The 20,315-nt window shown below is 30.7% G+C and overlaps 2 protein-coding genes across 5 annotated transcripts; one reads left to right on the top strand and one right to left on the bottom strand.

Moving 5' to 3' along the window:
- The first annotated feature begins 12,599 nt into the window (after window positions 1-12,599).
- LOC106421451 (vacuolar protein 8) lies at window positions 12,600-14,725 on the top strand. Its single transcript, XM_013862327.3, has one exon. The coding sequence runs from the start codon at window positions 12,872-12,874 to the stop codon at window positions 14,585-14,587; it is 1,716 nt and encodes a 571-aa protein (XP_013717781.1). The 5' UTR covers window positions 12,600-12,871; the 3' UTR covers window positions 14,588-14,725.
- A 775-nt stretch (window positions 14,726-15,500) lies between these two features.
- LOC106421151 (G-type lectin S-receptor-like serine/threonine-protein kinase At1g61370) lies at window positions 15,501-19,978 on the bottom strand. Of its 4 annotated transcripts, none has more exons than XM_048739810.1 (8): window positions 18,478-19,858; window positions 18,279-18,395; window positions 18,043-18,203; window positions 17,741-17,951; window positions 17,422-17,659; window positions 17,201-17,351; window positions 16,863-17,100; window positions 15,501-16,100 (listed from the first exon to the last, which is right to left on the bottom strand). In XM_048739810.1, the coding sequence occupies exons 1-8, from the start codon at window positions 19,760-19,762 to the stop codon at window positions 16,027-16,029; spliced, it is 2,475 nt and encodes an 824-aa protein (XP_048595767.1). In that variant the 5' UTR covers window positions 19,763-19,858; the 3' UTR covers window positions 15,501-16,026. The 4 variants fall into 4 exon arrangements, with proteins under 4 accessions (XP_048595767.1, XP_048595765.1, XP_013717485.2 ...); XM_048739808.1 differs by lacking the exon at window positions 15,501-16,100 and adding an exon at window positions 19,862-19,978 and having other exon boundaries at window positions 16,726-17,100; window positions 18,478-19,709; XM_013862031.3 differs by lacking the exon at window positions 15,501-16,100 and having other exon boundaries at window positions 16,726-17,100; window positions 18,478-19,872.
- Between the last annotated feature and the right edge of the window lie 337 nt (window positions 19,979-20,315).

The following is a 20,315-nucleotide window of genomic DNA, read 5'->3' as shown; positions in this document are numbered from 1 at the left end:
AATGTTAATCAAATAAATGATCTTAATTATATAATTAAAATTATAATATTGAGTTATTTTAAAATTTATTTTAGTAATGAATATAGTGTACAAATAACTTTTCAAAAATTTATGAAAATGTTTAAGCCCGCATCGCGGACAAAACACCTAGTATGAATGATATATATGATGCTTGTAGATCGTGTGTGTAATGAATGCAGAACAGTCAAACATACAATTTTTTTAAAAGTAAGGGGATACAATTAATTATAGATTACAAAAAACTAATTAACCTAAACCTAATAATATTTTTTATACTCACTATATATATATATTATAAAAGTGTCCAATGAATGCAGAACAGTCAAACATACAATTTTAAAAAAAACTTCAGTCATTTTTCAGTCACAAATGTTGATTGTATAGTTCAGTTATTACTTTCAGAAATGATTAAAGTATTTGTATATTTAAAAACAGAAAATATATGGTAATTATTTTAAAATAATATTAATAAATAAAAATATTAATTATAACATAATCCTACTATATATTAATTGAGAAGTCATTTAAATAAATTTTTCTTAGGTGTCATTCATAGGTAAAGTTTATAATTAATTTTCTTAATTTGATTGGTTGTTGGTATTTGAATTTTTATTTATTTAATTAAAGTTTTAAAAATGAAACTAATCCTAGAACTACTAAATATAATCTATATTACCATACAAACAATTAAACATTTTAAAGTTAGAAGAATTAACATAATTTGTTTATAGAAACAATTAAATATCATAGATTACATTCTAAAAATTTAAAATATACATATAAATACAATGGTATGATAGAAATAATTATATATATGATTTTAACATATTTATATTAATAGTGGATACAATAAATTATAGATTACAGAAAACTATTTAACCTAAACCTAATAATATTTTTATACTCACTATATTTTGTTTTCTCTAAAATGTGACCAATGATTGCAAAACGGTCAAATATACAATTTTTAAAACATTCAGTCATTTTTCAGTGACAAATATTGATTGTATAGTTGAGTTATTACTTTCAGAAATGATTAATGTAGTTATATATTTAAAAACAAAAAAATATATAGTAAGTATTTTAAAATAATATTAATAAATAAAAATATTTATGATAATATAAAACTGAAATATTGTGACATTAAACTAATAAAAGACTAAAGTTGATATACTCTATTAATATAATTCTTATAGCTTTGATTATATAAAATTCTATGGTAAATTCGTTTAAATAATATTAGTCAATGAAAAAGTTTATTAAAATATAAATTGAAAAGCAGAAACAATATTTTAATACATGCCTGGAGTTAAGACTCTATAGATATTGTTTTGATTATGATAAAATTGACATGCTTATTTTGTAATAGGAAAAATATAAGTTATATATATATATATATATATATATATATATATATAACATCAGTGAAGAATAGTAAAATTTGTTTGTTGTATTATTGGTTATATTCTCTGTTAATTTATACATTTACTTACTTAATGTTTTATATGCTTGCCGAAATACATGTGTTTTATGTAGTACTGTAACTGTTAATGAATTATTTGTAATTATTTTACTTATAAATAAAATAAAGTGGTAGAAAAAATAATGCAAAATAGAATGTGTTATAAAAGAACTTCTTGTTCATTAATCTTTGTTTTTTATTAATCAAAAATTATGCCATAAAAAAAAGTTTTGGAAACTTATAATAAAATTTATAGAATTAACACTATATCTCAATTATCTTCTAAGATTATACAATATCAAGACTTTGATTTTCAAACTATTTAAAATAAAAAGGTTATTTTTAATAGTTATGATTATTATTCAAAGTTATAAAATTATAAACATAATATATAATTTTCATAAAATATTTATACCCTGCAAAATCGCGAGCAACCACCTAGTTATAATAAATTAGTCGATAATTTTTAAATTTTATTTACTTTAATTAGATTTAAAAGTAAAACGTATGTCTAGAATCAATTAGAACATTTCCAACCTTAATCTAACTTTTCTGATTAAAAATGGAATTTGAAGTAATAAATGCTCATACACATTCTATTTTTCACTCTATAATGGAGTACAAATGGAGTAAGTTTGGAGAAAAATATGAAGTTTTTCATTGAAGATGATCTTAATATCACTTGCCAAATAATTTGAATGATACTCCGAATAATGATTTATGATAATTAATTTTTAAATATAGAAAGAGTAATAATATTCGATCAATTCTTCTAATATTTATAAACTATGTAAATAATGAACGAAAAACAATTTATAGAAACCTATATCATGATTTCATATTTAAACAATCCAGTAATGCTTTTAAGAGTCCATAAATGCTTTATATATCATTTATAAAAAATAAAATTTTTTATAAATATTTAACATGGCTTACCAAATAATTTTATAAAACTTTAAACTATTTACAAGAGTTTATAAATCATTTATAAATAATTATAAATTAATATATAACTTATAAAATATTATAAGAAGTATAAAATTATTTGTAAAGGATTTGGAAATTCTTTATTTGTATAAATATTTAAAAATCATATAAAATTGTATTACGCATCTACTACATGTTAAAAGAGAACTTAGTGAAATGGTTATCTATTACGTATTGCTCATATGTGAAATTTAAAACTAATTCTTTTGATTTGACAGGTAGACAATATTTGTATTTTTATTTAACTAAACTATTAAAATAAAAATTAATCATAGATAAGCCAAAAATTAAAACTTTCAAACAATTTTTAAATTTAATTATACGTAAAATATTTTGTAAATTATATTATATAGATTTAGAATATACATAGGAATAATTATGGCTAAACTTAAATATATTTGTATCAATAATTACTACAATAAATATATATTCAACTAACTACATTTTGAATTCGTATAATTGGAAACGTGAAGTTCTATGGTGGAAGCAAAAATTTGAAGACGCAGTTTCGTATGGATTATACAACAAACCCTATCAAAAGTCTCAATATCCAAAGGTCATTTTCTATATAGGCCAAGAAAACATAATAGGCTAGACCATGAGAATCCAATCAGATTGCAGGTTCACTTAACGGAGACTGTATAGTTGGTACAGTTTTGGGCTTTTGAATTCAGATTGTTAAAACAACATAAATATGTTATATTGGTTGGATGTTTGTTATTATTATTTTCACTATCATAGTAATTAGCTTATAATAGCTTATTTGTTGAAAGTCTTATGAATTTCACATCTACAAAAGATGAGACCGTCATACAGGCATGTTTGCATTTGGATGAAATCACAAAATTTCAGAGGTTATTTATTTCTTTGTTTTGTTCACGCTCTTTAATTTCTCATAGGGATAGGCATTCGTATACCCGTTCGGGTTCGAATCAGATATTTTGAATTTTCGGGTATTTTGGTATAGAGGTGTAGAACCCGTTCGAGTATTTCTATACTTCGGGTCGGGTTTGGGTTTTTTTAGTTCGGATTCGGTTATTTTGGATCGGATTCAGATATTTAGATTTAAAAAAAAAAATCATTTCTCAAATTTCTTTTATTTAAATATATAACTTTCACTTAACTAATTTTTTTATTTTTAATAGATTGAATGGTTAATAGATTTGTACAACATTTTCAAACTAAAAAGATACTAATTTGGTTATTGTTTTTAAATTTTGGATGTAGCTTTTTGTTAATTCTTGAAATAAAAAGTTTGACATGCATTTTAAGTTAATAGCAAATCATTTTCTCCGTAATTGTATGTATATCATATAAACTTAAAGTATGTGTAGTATCAATATAAATATTTTATATAAAATGAGAGATGTAAACTAGAAATATAAGATTAATTGTACATATGTTCGGTTATCTTCGTATATCCATTCGGGTTCGGATATTACCCGTTCGGATATCCAATCTCTCCTAATTTAATACCCATTCGGATATTTTGCTATTTCGATTCAGATTTAGGTTCGGATTTTTCGGATCGGGTTCGGGTGCGACTTCGGATATCGGGTAAAGTGCCCGCCTCTACTCGAGCTGGTTGTTGAGTCTTGATACCATATATTACATTCCTGTGGTTATATATATGTAGGTTCTGATCTGACTTATCTTTGAATCTGCGAACCCTTTTCATAATGTATTTTTGTTGACAACGAATAACAAGATGAGATCATTCATTCATTATTAATGAAAACTCAGTTCACACTGACACAAAATAATGCAGATTATAACTTTTTATTTTTGATATGAACACATTATATTTGCTTGGATATATGAGAAGTGACTACGAGTGCATATTTATTCAAAAATGGTTAGTTGAAGCTTAAGACAAGACTTCTCCCCTTTTGTTATTATCAACCCTATCAGCTTAGTTTGGAGCCAAGATGACTCACATGTGATGTCGTGACACTAAATTACAACATGTCTTCGTCAAGCGATCTCAAGTTAATATCACTTTTCTTTCACGAGTTTATTAATAATTGCTTGTTCTTTTTTTTTTTATTCTGACTCACAATCATGTATTGGTCTAGTTTCGGGAGTATTGGGATCAGTGATTCCCTTAAGGTATAATATCAAAAAAGCTTGGGAACATATATAATCGCAATTATAGCATATAGATTTCGAAAAAGATTATAGCATATATAGAGATATTTTGAAGAAAAAAAAACAATCAAATTCTACTTTCACAAAATGGATATTTCGTCCTGTACTTGTTTTCCTACCAATGGTTTTCATTATCATTATCATTATCATTATTTTTTCTTTGTTTTATTCTGAAAGACAATCTTAAACTGGAATATATACAAGAGCAACAATGAAAAATGCCAAAAAACTCTATAGTTTTTGTTTCATTATGAGGCATTTAAATTTAACATTTTCATATATTTTTTATCAAAAGATAGATTATAATTCAAAACAGTCTATATGGGACAAACACAGTATAAGTTTAATATAATATTGGTTTCGATCTACTATAAATAGATGACCAATAAACTTTGATTTATGTAACCATTTTTGTTTCTTTTCTAAACTATAATATTTTTATTAATAAATAATAAATTGGCATTTTGATTATTATATTTTTCGTGAAAACTAAGGAATATGTTATAATGCGTTTGCACATATGAAATCTCCCTTCTCAACTACTCAAACGTCGATGTCATAGTCACTTTCTTTGCTTGTTTTTTTTTTTTTTTGTATTTCCACACCTAACTTTTGGTTTCTATACTAAATACTTTTTTTATTCACGGATAGAATTGCACAATCTATCATGTAAAAAGTTCAACTAGATCCAAATGATGATATATGAAACAACGGAGGAATACTTACAATATGATCTTAATAATAACAAAAAACATATAAACATATATGCATATGTAAAAAAAAATTTGTTACTATTAATTACGAGTGTCGTGCAGTTTACAAATATTCGAAGCCTTAGTATCTTTTCTTCATCAAATTTGGGTGTACAATAATATATTATAAATGTCTTCCTCAAATATATTATAAATGTCTTCATCAAATATATTATAAATTTTACAACATGCATGTGTATTGAAACGAGAAAACATCTAAACTTACATTAATCCATAACCCTGCATAGGCACTTCAGTGCTTCTATTTTTATTTTTATTTTGGTAATCTTTAATGCTCTTATTTTGTAATACATATTCACCTTATATACGGGTGTGCTCTTTTTGATAAAGTATATACGTGTGTTTCTAACTCTAAGAAAATTTGGTTAACTTAAGTTTCAGCTAAAAACGAAGTTATCAAAGAACAAAGGGAAATATAGATATAACACAACCTACATCATAATTTAATTTCAAAAAGAAACTTACATCATGCAGTTAAATATATCTTAATAATTAATATAGTAAGATAAAAATTAGATAGTTCTCCAAAAATCTAAAAATTAGCTTTTATCTTTTTGATTCATGTAACTTCGCATGTCTTGATAAATATTTGACGTGGCTTAAAAAATAACTACAAAAAGACACCTAAATCGGAAATGTTCAATTTTTTTAAAACAAATCGGAAATGTTCAATTTATTTTATTTTTTTTTTTTTGGAAAGGGATATGTTCAAAATTTCAATGCTTCTATACTAGGTGTGGTTTAATCTATTAGTCGCATTAAATTTCCGTCGAATGGCTAAACTGATAGGAAACTTCAAAAAGTCAACCAAAAATTTATGTGATGAACATCAATAGTAGTAATTGTAGCCAAAGTATTCCTTCAAGAGGAAAAAAATAAAACAAAACAAAAGACTGGAATCGAGACCAAACCAAAATACCCAAAACTAGAACTAGATCAAAATTTTCATATATATCTAAATAGTATCCATATTTATATATCTAAAATAACTGGATCCAAACCATGAACCAAACAAATACGTGAATATATAAAAATATTAATTATATATACTTATAAAATAATCAAATATATATATGTACATATATATATAAATTATTCAAAATAATTCGAGTTATCCTGATATTTTTATTTAAAATATTCAAAATAATTTGAATTATCCGATATTTTATCCAAATCATTCTAATTATTCGATAATTTATCCAGAATAGCCGACAATTTATCCGGATTACCTGAATTATTCAAAATAATCAAACCGGAACCAATACCAAATAAAAACCAAAATTTTTTGGATAATTTCCAATTTCTAATTTTACTATTTGAACTAAACCGAACCCAAAAAAAAAAATTAGATAATAAATGGATCCTCTAACCCCTGCCTAAACTACTGAAACCCCAAAATACCCGAACTAAACTGAACTGATATCTAAAATATGGAGGCCTCATACCTTCTATGGGTGGATATTTATGATCGGGGTTGATCAGTACAAAATACAAATAAAATAATACATAAACACATTATACGGTTAAACTTTAAGTTTTTCCAAAGAAAAAAGTGCGGTTGAACAATAAAATCAAATTTGAAAGTCTTAACTACAAGGAGAAATTAATACTCCTATATCAGATACGATGTAACTTTTGATTCATGTCATCATGTGAGAGGTAGCCAGGCCATTTGCTTTGCATTTAATTTGACAGTTTTTGGCTCTTCATGTTTCATCACGGACCATCACTTGCTTCCTTTAATATTCATACGTATTGAGTCAACTGTTATGCATATACCTATTTCATAAGGCCATTGTTTGGGAATTATAGGAGATACCCCTAAATCACGTACATCCCATATTTTAATACCAAAGTAGATGAATGAAAAAGCTTGTACATCTTATCCAATTATATATATTTGGTAGTGTATTCTGTGAAAATACCCTCTACCTTTTGAACAAGTTAATATATAATTAATAATCTAATCCGTATTTAAAGAGATTATAGGTAAAAGGTCTAAAGTTTCTAATTATATTAAAAGACATCTTCGTCACGCATTTGAGATAAGTACATACAAAATTACAAATTGCCTTATTCTTAATTTGATTTCCTTTTCTTATTAGTTTCTCCCAAAAAGAGTGTTTAAGGCGTCTCACACTTAAACAATATGTGAAATCCGTGTTATAAAAAGGATACTAAAAACTGATCTGCGTTTCCGCGCGAGTATTAGTATTATATATTTTAGATGTGTCATAATATAATTAATTTTATTCAAAAGATATAGACCAAATCCAGTAATATGACTATTTTTAGTACAAATATCCAAACTCGTTTAATATACATTTGTTATTTAGATATTTTTAGGTTCCTGAACTCATTCGGACTCAGAATGATTCAATTCAAAATTCACACATAAATTTATAATATTCAAGGAGGATCCAATTTTAAAAAAAATAATACCCGAAAAAATAACTTGTACATAGATAAATAGCCAATGTTCGGACCTAACTAGTTGTATAAACAAATAAAAATGACTATTTCTATATGTTTTAATAAAATCAGTAAAACATAAAGAATTTTTTATTTAGTAAAATAATTATATGGAGTGAAAAATTAAGTGACAATAAATGTAATATATTTTATTATTTTGATTTAAGTTATTATTTTATTCATGAATACATGTCTTTGAATTATATTTTTGTCTACGCAATTTTCCACCGATTATAATTAAAATTAAAAAAAGTTTTAGTAAAATAAACTAAATCGAATGTTTAACCGTATACAAAACTCAATTTTTTTTTACATTTTTGATTTTATAATTGGCATAAAGTTAATATATTAATTAATAAATAAAAATCTATATTGTTATTATTATTGTAATATAATTAATGATTTGAAAAATTGTTAAAGTAATATAATTAATAAAATTGTTAAACTGAGTAAAATATAGAAATATAATTAATATAATTATATTAATAAAATTACTAAAAAAACAGTATATATGTTTCCAGATAATTCTCATTTATATTGATATTTATGTTTCTAAACCGTACCAAAATGTTTACAGTTTTAATAATATAGATATAGTTTTAATAATATAGATGTAAAATCCATATAATCGGATCTCTATTTATTATAACAAAAATCGAAACATTTCGTATACTATATATATTATATTTATTTTGGTAAGTTATACTATATATATACATATTTGTAAGTTATATTATCTTGGGTATAATGAATAAACTGCTTTCGGATGATCAACGTAGCCCCCACCCACACACAGGACACAGCAAAATGAAATCTTAGCTAAACGATCATTGATCTCATGAACAAAAAAATGTATTTACGGTATACCAATTAATAAAACAATCAGAAATTTATCATTTCAACATTTTCCTAGAAAAATATACAAAAATATTTTTGTGAGTTATTTAATGGCATATGAATTACATGTACACATAATTTTAAGAAATATAACGGTGGTCAACATTATCATTGACATTATGAAAATCTATAATAATTTATGAAAACATTATGGATCTAACTGGTAATAAATTTGTTCTATATTTCTCCACAATAAAAAAAACTAGGATAGTGTCTGGGTTTTGAAAACGCGAAATTATTTTTGTTTGTTCACTAATATGTTTAGATGTTTTAGTTGGTTTCTAGATTGTATTTTTGGATTTCAGTTTGGTTCTGGATTTTAGTTTTGGGTTTAAAAATATGTTAAAACCGTTCGGTTATCTATGATATTAGATTTGGTTTAGGGTTAATTATTTTAGTTTTGGTTTGGCTTAAATAACAATGTAAGGGATTCGATAACATGTCCTTTATATCACTATGATTTAAATTTTCTCGTATTTATACAATATGAATATGTCTTTTGTTAAATTATGTTATTGTGATCTATTGTATTAGATAACAGATTCTGTTTGGTTTGATTAAATTAATTTCGGTTTAGTTTTAAGAATTTGCCGACCATAAAACATAAATATTAAGTAACGCGTGTTTTGTTTATGTAAGTCCTACTTGTCTGCTAATATTCTAGTAAAATGAATAAATCTAAAAATTAATGATAACATTATATAGCAGATAATAAGACACTAAATTAATAGATTAGTTTTAAAAAATGATAAAAAGAATATTCATTATAAATGGTAACTTTTTTTAGAAATATTAGAAATGCATTATTTTCTTCGTTTTTTAGTCTAACATTCATATGCTATGTATCATTAGTTTACTACATCCGCTTCGTAGCAAGTGGTGTTGAATGACTTTATCTGCATTTCCTTCTTATACATATAAGGAAACTCCTGTTAGTTCGATAGTTTTTTTTTTAATGTTAGATCGATAGTATAGAAAGGTTATAGTTTTTGTATGGTTTGGATTAAAGTTATACAAATATGGAAGTAAAACCTTTGATTTATGCAATGGAGAATACACATGGAATTGTTAAAGATGACGATTATATCCAAAGGATTGGTGATCATTCTCCTCATTAACAAATCTCAAATCTACTCTCTCTTTTTTTTCAAAAGGTAATTTTATTACTCAAATAATAGATAATCTTATCGAAATATAATAACCAACTAGAGATTGACCAACATATTCGCGGATATTGGTTTTTACATTTTTATACATTGATATTCGTTTTTCATAATTAGTGTCATATATTTTATATATGTCTCTAATATAACTAACTGTATTCAAAAACATAGACCAAATCGAGTAATATGGTTATTTTTGGTATAAAATATCTGAACTCGTTTCAGATACATTTCTTACTTAGATATTTTAGGTTCATATACATCAAAAAACTTATCCAGACCCAAAAAAACCCAACTCAAAACCCATACGTAAATTTATAATATTTAAGAAGGATCTAATTTAAAAAAAACGATACCCGAAAAGACAAATGTACCTAAATGGAGTAGTCAATGTTTATGCCTAACTGGTTTTATAAACTAATAAATGACTATTTTTATGTGTTTGGCTAAATTAAGTTAAATAAAGAATTTTTTATTTAGTAAAATAATTATATGGAGTGAAAAATTAAGTGACAATAAATGTAATACATTTTTTATTATTTGATTTAAGTTATTATTTTATTCACAAAATATGTTTTTGAATTATGTTTTTGTCTACGTAAGTTTTCACCAATTGAAACTAAGATAAAAAGGTTTAGTAACAAACTAAACCGAAAATTTTTGGCAACATTTTTTTATTTTATAACTGGCACAAAGTTAATGCTGATTAACTAATAAATAAAAATTTACACTATTATTATTTTGGTAATATAATTAATGATGTGATGTACTGTTAATATAATATAATTAATAAAATTATTAAACTGAATGAAATAAAGAAAGATAATTAATGTAATTATATTAATGAAATTATGAAAGAGTGCATTCTACTTCTTTTTTATACTGCTATCTAAGTTTTCAAACAATTCACATTTATAATGTTATCCATGTTTTCAAACAGTACCAAAATGTACTTTAGTTTTAATAATATAGATATAAAAAATTTTGTTTGAAAAGAATTTTTTGATTCTATCTAAATAATTTTACATTCTATTTTCAAGGAATGTAGGAAAGTTTAAATCTTAAATTTACTTAAGAAAGTTGAATGCAAAATATATGATCTGACACATACTTATATACTTTTATTCTTCTTACTGTTGTTTTCATAAACTCTGCTCTCAAACTGAGTAACATTTAATAGTAAATAAAAATATGACTCTAAATTAATAAATTAAATAAGAAGGAATTGAAAGGAAAAATAATTTCTTATAAATGATAAAATTTCTTTAAAATATTAAAAATGCATTGTTTATCTTTATTCCTTAGTCAACATTCATATATGCCCTATATATCATTAGTTTACTACATCCGCTTCGTAGCAAGTGGACTTGAATGACTTTATCTGCATTTGTTTCTTATACATATAAGGAAACTTCTGTTAGTCGATAGTTTTTTTTTTAATGTTAGATCGATAGTTAATAGAAAGGTAATACTTTTTGTATGGTTTGGATTAAAGTTATACAAATACGGAGGAAAAACCTTTGATTTATGCAATGGAGAATATACATGGAATTGTTAAAGATGATATCCAAAGGATTGGTGATCGTTGTCCTCATAACAAATCTCAAATTTACTCTTTATTTTTTTACTTCAAAAGATAATTTTATTATTCAAATAATATATAATTTTGTAAACCAGATCGATATATAATAACCAATATAAAAATTCTGTTCGAATTTTCTTTTGCAGTTCTATCTAAATAGTTTTAAATTCTATTTTCGAGGAATGTAAGAAAGTTTAAATCTTAAATTTACTTAAGAAAGTTGAATGCAAAATAGATTATCTGACACATACTTGTATACTTTTATTCTTCTTACTGTTGTTTTCATAAACTCTGCTCTCAAACTGGCCAACAATTCCAAACCAATCTTATTTTTGTAAGCTGAACCAAAATTGTCAGCTGTCGATTTTGGTTTGTTATGAATTTTGCACTATCCATAATGGTTAATAGCTCAGTGAATAATTAGTTTAAAAATCGAACAGAAATAGTAAACTAGTTATAAAATAAAGATGGAATCGAACCACACCAATTTATAATGATTTACATATTTTTTATAAAATAATTATTTTTATCATTGTATTCCAGATTTTGAACCAAAAATAAATTGACGTAAAACAAAATAAACCTAACCAGATTACCCGTTATAACCGAACACCATGCCTAAACCAAACCAGTTAACTAAGATAATGCCTGCTGCAAAAAAGTGAAATTTAGATAATGACAAAAAATTAGTAATAAGTTGTACAGATAGTCTACCAGCTTCACCGCCCATAACCATTTCCACTTCCGGGTTTCTCGTGTGCTCGTGCAAATATTGAATGGTCCTTTAGGGTCAAGCTTCAAACTCATATTACAAAAAATAAAAAAAACTATATAATAGATTACAGATGTTCATTTCATATGAGCGATGAGTGATTCTCAAGTTTCTCTTCTTCCGAAAACAAAACAAAGAGGAAAAGGAAATTCATAATAATTACAGATAGTTTAGCGGAATTTTTGTCTAATATATATATTTTTTTCATAAATGGAAAAAATGTAATTAAACAAAGCTAAAGAATAATAAAACCTTTTTCGTCCACCTCCTTCCAAAGGAAAACAAAATGACCATTTTACCCTCCCCTTCATCTTCTTCTTCGACATGTCACTACTGCCTCCAACCCCACCAAAGAGAAGGCCAGCCCGTCAAATAGCCAAACTATTTCTCTCTCTCTCTCTCGTCAAACCCACTAACCATAGCCGATAACCCAACGAGATTACCTGCGAAAGTCTCCGTCTTTTCCATCGTTGTCCTTGTGGTAGGAATCAAATTCGTCATCTTCTCAATAGAGATCTCCTTTCGATATGGGTTTTTGCTTTAAAACCACTTAAGACTAATTCGAACAACAACAACAAGAAGAAGAATCTGAAGATGGGTGAAGAAACAAGTGACGAATCAAGAACCAGCATCGACAAAGCAATCGAAGCGATATCCTCACTGATCTCACTCTCTCACTCAATCAAATCCTTCACCGTCAAATGGCAGCTCATCAGAGCCAAACTCGACGACCTCTACTCCGGCCTCGCCGCCCTCTCCAACCTCGACTCCTCCGGACACGACCCGTCTCTCTCCTCCCTAATCTCCGCCGTCCTAACCTCTCTAACCGACTGCTACGACCTCGCCACGCGCTGCGTGAACGTCACGTACAGCGGGAAGCTCCTGATGCAGAGCGATTTGGACGTGATGGCCGCGAGCTTCGACCGCCACGCGAGGAGCCTCTCCCGGATCTACTCCGCCGGGATCCTCAGCCGCGGCTTCGCGATCGTGGTGTCCAAGCCCGGTGGCGGCGCGTGTAAGGAGGACGTGAGGTTCTACGTTAGGGATTTGATGACGAGGATGAAGGTCGGAGATCTGGAGATGAAGAGGCAAGCTTTGGTGAAGCTTAACGAAGCCATGGAGGAGGATGATAGATACGTCAAGATTGTGATTGAAGGAAACGATTTGGTTAATCTCCTTGTCGGGTTTCTTGATTCTGAGATTGGGGTTCAGGAGGAATCTGTTAAAGCTTTGTTTTTTATTTGTGGGTTTGGTTCTTACAAGGGTGTGTTGGTTCGGTCGGGTGTGATTGGGCCTTTGGTTAGGGTTCTTGAGAACGGGAGCTCTGTTGGTAGAGAAGCGTCCGCCAAGTGTTTGATGAAATTAACTGAGAATTCAGAGAACGCTTGGTCCGTCTCTGCTCATGGAGGCGTCTCTGCACTGCTAAAGATCTGTTCTTGCGGCGAGTTTAGCGGCGAGCTGATCGCTAGCTCGTGTGGAGTGTTGAGGAATCTCGTCGGTGTTGAAGAGATCAAGAGGTATATGATTGAAGAAGACGATACGATGACCACTTTCGTTAAGCTTATTGGGTCAAAGGAAGAGATTGTTCAGGTAAATTCTATTGATCTTTTGCTAAGTATGTGTGCTAAAGATGAGCAGACGCGTGAAGTCTTGGTTAGACAAGGAGGAATCCAGGAGCTAGTGAGTGTGTTATCAGATCCCAATCCGTTGTCTTCTTCTAAATCTAAGGAGATAGCGTTAAGGGCAATTGATAACTTATGTTTCGGGTCACCCGGTTGTTTGAATGCGTTGATGAGCTGCAAGTTCTTGGATCATTTGTTGTATCTTTTAAGCAATGGGGAGATCTCTGTTCAAGAATCAGCCTTGAAGGTTACGTCTAGGCTCTGTAGCTTACCAGAAGAGGTTAAGAGGATAATGGGAGACGCTGGCTTTATGCCCGAGTTAGTTAAGTTTCTTGACGCTAAATCATTTGATGTAAGAGAGATGGCGAGCGTGGCGTTATACTGTTTGATCTCGGTTCCGAAGAACAGGAAGAAGTTTGCGCAAGACGACTTTAACATTGGCTACATTCTCAAGCTGCTAGACCATGACGATGGGAGAAATGCCAGCAGCGATTCGGGTAGCACGAAGTTCTTGATATCTATATTGATGTCTTTAACGAGCTGTAACAGCGCGAGGAGAAAGATTGCGAGTTCAGGGTACTTGAAAAGCATAGAGAAGCTAGCAGAAACTGAAGGTTCAGATGCTAAGAAGCTTGTGAAGAAGTTATCTATGAACAGATTCCGCAGCATGCTAAGTGGTATATTTTAATAGTTTTGTGAATTTTTTCTTTCTTTCTCGAGTGTATATTGTTTTACAAAGGTGTTTTTGTTAGTTCTCTTCCCACTAATCCCAATCCCATGTGACCTCCAAATTCAACTACAAGAATATTAATATAGCTTTAGAATATTTCTTTTTTTCTTCCTTTATTTTCTTCTTTTGTTATTCTTTCTTTTTAATTTGGTGAAATGAAAACAAAAAGAGTTTTTTTTTTTATTTAGTGGGTATCTTAAAAAGTTATCTTTTTAACTCTTTAATATTTAGATTAAAGATTCTTCTTAGAAGCTGCAATGTTCTGCACTTTTGGTATAATAGTTCTCTCAATCAAATGGTACTAACCTCAAATTATTTAAGGAATTAAATGATCAAACAAAGCATTTTCTTACCTTGATCTTACACCCTTGCAACTTTATTGCAGAAATGGCAATGCTCCTAAATAAGACATACGTTAAGATCCAAGCTAAGAGATTTGGTTAGAAAAATGAAACTGAATTTAAGGAATTGTTTTTCTATGAATGCATGTAATCTTGGAAGTATATATGGAAAAGGGGAAGCACATGGTATCAAGTGATAAAGAAGCATGTGAGGTTTGTGTAGAGATAGAGTGCTATCTCCCATCTACCACACTTCAATTATACGGAGAGAGAGAAGTGAGAGTGATGGATCATCATATGAGAATTAAAAAAATGTGTATTTTTGTTACTCAAAACTTGTAGTGTTATGAGTAAGATTTGGAGGCCATGTGCGGTTGGTGGCACACAAATATGCTTATGGTAACACTTGTTCGGCTAATGGCGGCCTGTAACTCCGGGAGACGATGGTCCTAAAAAAGACGGCTATTACAAGTTTTGGTTATAAGTTGGTAACTTGGTATAGTAGAAGTTGTGAGGATTAAAGTTGGCTATAACAAAAAAAAATTTCTTAAAACCAAATGTCTTTTAACTCAACTGAAAAATATCAAAGACAAAGCCTAAAGATAACATGATCGAATCACGTTTGTGACAAAACTAATAATATATGTTGTGATTTTGGGTTTGTGAAATTACAGACTTGGGTCCACAACCTCCTAAGTATCAATTTTACTCTTACATAAAATGACAAGTTTTTGCAAATTAACATAAACTGATCAGTTAACTAGTGCCACAACATTTTTTATCCTCATCTCTTACATATACGACAATGGACCTACTCATTTGGTGTACGAATTGGACAAAGATTTCCTCTGCATTTTGTGCAGCCAATCATCCTGATTGCTTATCTATCTTCTGCCACTGATGAACATGAAATCCGTTAGAAGAAGAAGACAAATCCGTTGACTAGTTTCTTCTTTGTGTGGTCTGGTCAAAATCCAATTTTACATAAGTACTCACCTCACAATTCTGAATACCAGGTGGCAACCCACGTTGAAGAATCAAATTAGGTAACAAAACTCATGAGAAAACACTTGGCTCCTTAGAATATTTGTTTTCTTCAACAGAGAAGAGAACATTAGTACGTTGGAGTATGGGACCTCACACACAAACCAAAAGGTCCAGATGTACCATATACGGTGACGAGCCTTTTCATAAAAGGCCTTAAGAGGGTAGTAATCTCAGATACAAAATCTTCAGGTGATGGATCCGTCTCACTTTTTCAGGAAGTTAACACACGGTTCTCGTTGTGAGGAGTAAGCATACATGAGAGATGTGGGTGGCATCATAGTATCACATGATCCATAGGAGAGCTCAGAGTTTGCCATACTGACAAAGGACTTGATGTGGTTATAGCTGCATAGCCACAGTTCAAGAACAAGGTTGTTGTCAAGAGAAACCTTACAACAATACTCATCTTGAGATTTCAATGAATGAACAAAAAGATTGTTTTGGTGAGCTCATCAAAGAAGTGAGAGAACAATTCTACTTTAGTTTCATCTATAAACATATAAACTAATGAGTCTTGTCCTACTTAGGACACCCAAAGTTGACCACATCATAGTTCGCAATACTTGACTTTGTCAAAGTATTTTCGTACTCTCAGGTGCATTAAAGTTTCAGCATCAATCATCAATCCTTTAATGAGGCGTTGAGACAACCCATTTCCGCCAAGTCTAACCATAAGTCAATTTTGTGTCAAAACACAAGAGTCAAAACTCTCAGATTCAACACATTCTCAGTTTATATTAACATCAAATACCTTTACAACAATTTTCATTTGCAAAATACTATGCATTTTTATCGACCAAATATAGCTGTTTGTGTTATCTCATTCACAGAATACATAGTCTTGGAATCTGAATCACTCTCTTGAATCTGTAATGCGAAAACCGGTTGTTTTGGTTCCGGAAGATCCATTTCTGTAGTAAGCATTGACATGACTTGTGCAATGTTGGGTCTATCCAACGCTTGCTGTTGAATACATAGCAAACCAATCTGAACACATCTCGCTACTTCACTATCAGAACCTGAACTGGATATATCTTGATCCAGTAGATCCGCTCCACCACTCTCTCTCCAACAATCCCATGTCTTAACAATTTGATGAACACACAGAAGCATATAAGACTCTTGAAACATTTAAAGCCAATAATGTAATATCAAGAAGCATAGAGAACGTAGTTTGACTTACATATTCGAGTAGACTCTTGCCTTCCTCTCCAATGGTGAAGCTCGAGATCCTCTTTCCCGTTATGATTTCCAGTAGAAGAACTCCAAACGCATAGATGTCTGATTTCTCAGAGAACATTCCTGTCCATGCATACTCTGGAGACATGTATCCCCTGTTCATGTACCAAACAATTATATAAGTAAAGGCTTTGTTATAGATGTGTAGGGGAGGCAGATACGTACAGAGTTCCAACAACCCTGCGAGTGTTGGCTTGGTGTTGTGTTCCTTGAAACATCCGAGCTAATCCAAAATCTGATATTTTTGGGTTCATTTCCTCATCCAAAAGGATGTTGCTGACCTTCAAATCACGGTGCACAACCCTGAGACATGAGTCACGGTGAAGATAGAGAAGTCCACAAGCAATACCTTGAATGATTTCGAACCGCTTGGGCCAATCAAGCTCAAGCTTTTTCGTCGAATCTAGCCAAATTAAATGAAAATGTGAGTGAGCAAAAGAGCATAATATGATGAAAAGAATAGGAAAGATGCAAAGGGACAGACCAAAGATAAAGGTGTTGAGGCTTTTGTTCACCAAGAACTCATAAATCAAAAGCTTTTCCTCTCCTTCGATGCAGCATCCCATAAGCCGAACCAAGTTTCTATGTTGGAGCTTAGAGATGAGTACTATCTCATTCATGAACTCCTGTTTGCCCTGTCCGGAACTGCTAGAAAGCCGTTTTATAGCTATTTCCTTCCCATCTTGCAGCTTTCCCTTTAAGCAAAGTCAGAGATAATCAGTCAAGTGAAAAAGGATGATCATGTGCAATTTGGATATTAGCAGAGGAAAGAAAGTTAAATCTTACCTTATAAACTGGACCAAACCCACCTTGACCAAGCTTCTTTTCGATGCTGAAGTTATCAGTGATTGCTAGTATTGTTTGCATGTCAAAGAAGTATACATCTTGTTGTTTCAATTCTTCCTTCCATGCATCTTCTGAAGTCTCCATGGTTGTAGTAGTTGAGTCTATGTGAAACATCCAAGTGTCAGTACTAAAAAAAAAACAGAGAAAGAAGGCAACTAAGCATCACAGAGTCTCACCATTTTGTTTTGCTTTGTGTCTCCTCCGCCAGAACCAGTAAGAGGCTAAAACCATGATCATGAAAACACAAACGCTGACAGCGCTAGCCACAATAATCTTGGTTCGATTGCTTCCACCTGAAAGATTCACCCGAAGAGTAAAGAAGCAAGAACATGAAGTACAAAGAAGCAAATACTTATGCTCTGTTTCATTTCCTACCCAACTCAGAACTTGCAAGACGGATTGAAAGAACTTCTCCTCCAGCAGAAAACTGCATCACATCGACAAGCTCACGGTACCACACCAAGCAACCAATCTGATCAACGAAGGAAAACGCCATGCAAGAACAGTTTCCACGACAACGCTGGCTACACTCCTCAGCATTGATCAAGCTTAGATACTCATAAAAATCCGGAGGCTTTACATTTGCAACAACGTCGAAGACGTCTGCACCATTGCCTTGTGTTGTTGTTGTTACAGAAGAGTTCACACGACAAGACAAGTCTGTTCTTCTCACACAACCACCAGTCCAGTTCCTTCTATTCCACTCCTCGTCTGATCTTGGTATAAACCCTTTCAAGCATTCACACTTTGGAGGATTAGATCTCACACAAAGCCCATAAGGCCCACATGTATTGTAAACATCACACGAGCTTACTGGTGCCTCAAAGTCAGTAACCCAACCAGAGCCATCGTGCCAACGAATCTTCAACGATCCCTCTGGTGTCAGCGTAGTGTACGACAAGTTAGAGTTTCTTTGTAATGAATAAGTCAAAAAGCCTGTCCCGGCTGACGCGTCTTGAGAAACGCTGAACTGGCTTACATGTGAGTCATCCATCTCCGGTGTGCCGGTGAACCTTTCCCTCGCCCATGGACCGCCTCTCCAGTAGGGTATTGTTCCTCTCATTATAAAGCCTTGTGGAGGTAGCTGTGTGGTAAGCTCAGCTATGAACTCTCCAGATGAAGGATCTGTGGGGCTTTTCCAGGAAGACAACACACGTTTGTTGTTATTAGGAACATTATACATCACAGATGATTGAGGTAGCATAGTATCACCGAGATGCTCAAAGCTTTGCCATAAGATTCTTCCGGAAACTGCATCGACCAGGACGAAATTGCCATTGTCTAAAAGCTCGCCGCGGAGTTCGTTAGATGAGAAAGTTTCTCCTATGGACCAGACAAGATCTTGTTCTTCTCCCTGGAGCAAGACAAGGCTCCCATTGGTGCTGAGAGTGAGATTCGCCGGTGTTTTTGTGACTGGCTTGTCTCTGTTACCCACCCAGACAACGACCTGAGGAGTGATGTTCTTGAACCAGACTCCAACATACTGATTCCGAGTATTGTTAGGACTGAAGAACCCAAACTCGTAAGATCCGTCAGGAGAGCTTAGAGTTTGTCCTATTGACAAAGGGCTTGCTCTGGTTATAGCTGCATAGCCATAACTTGAGAATCTGATCAACAAGAAGAGGAAGAAAGAAAAGAATAAAATATCAATCTTTCTCATAATGATATACAAGAGCTCTTCTAAAGATTTCAATTTATGACAAAAAGCTTGTCTGCATAAAGTCAATAACAGAACAAACTTCCTTCGTGTACATCTTACCAGATACGAAGCCTCTCGGATGCATCCGTGGAGGCTAACTTATTTTATATATTTTAAATTATTATAATAAGCCCTCTAGACCGCAGTTTAAAAAAGACAAATCATAGACCACATTGACCTGTAGAATCACTATCTCTCCATTCACATTAAATAAAACAAAAGTGTGTCTATTTTTTTATTACTTTATTAGAGATTTTATATTCCATGTTGCTTGTACAGAGATAACTTTGAATAATCAACAACTACTTTCCATCTAACCAATCCCATGATAAACAAAGTATTCACATTCCATATCTTCTACTTGTTGCAGCTTAGTAGATTCATCGGTTTTAAAATAAAAGACCAATACCAAGTTGTTTAAAAAACCTGAAAGCGTACGCAATCGAACTCGGATGATGAGTATTACCTGAAGATTCACAATAATGGAGAGGTACGACTTTTGATGGGCGGCTTC

Source organism: Brassica napus, chromosome A9, assembly GCF_020379485.1.
Source record: "Brassica napus cultivar Da-Ae chromosome A9, Da-Ae, whole genome shotgun sequence".
NCBI lineage: Eukaryota > Viridiplantae > Streptophyta > Magnoliopsida > Brassicales > Brassicaceae > Brassica > Brassica napus.
Note: the sequence above shows the minus strand (reverse complement) of the source record. Positions and strands in the feature narration are given on the sequence as shown.

What these genes read in the sequence shown, in the direction of transcription:
- LOC106421451 (XM_013862327.3), top strand. Translation starts at nt 12,872, where the DNA reads ATGGGTGAAGAAACAAGTGACGAATCAAGAACCAGCATCGACAAAGCA.
- LOC106421151 (XM_048739810.1), bottom strand. Translation starts at nt 19,762, where the DNA reads ATGAGAAAGATTGATATTTTATTCTTTTCTTTCTTCCTCTTCTTGTTG. An exon ending in TCTTGCAAGTTCTGAGTTGG is followed by an intron (nt 18,396 to 18,477) that starts GTAGGAAATGAA and finishes TGAATCTTTCAG; the next exon opens with GTGGAAGCAATCGAACCAAG. An exon ending in GGTTTGGTCCAGTTTATAAG is followed by an intron (nt 17,952 to 18,042) that starts GTAAGATTTAAC and finishes CTTTGCTTAAAG; the next exon opens with GGAAAGCTGCAAGATGGGAA.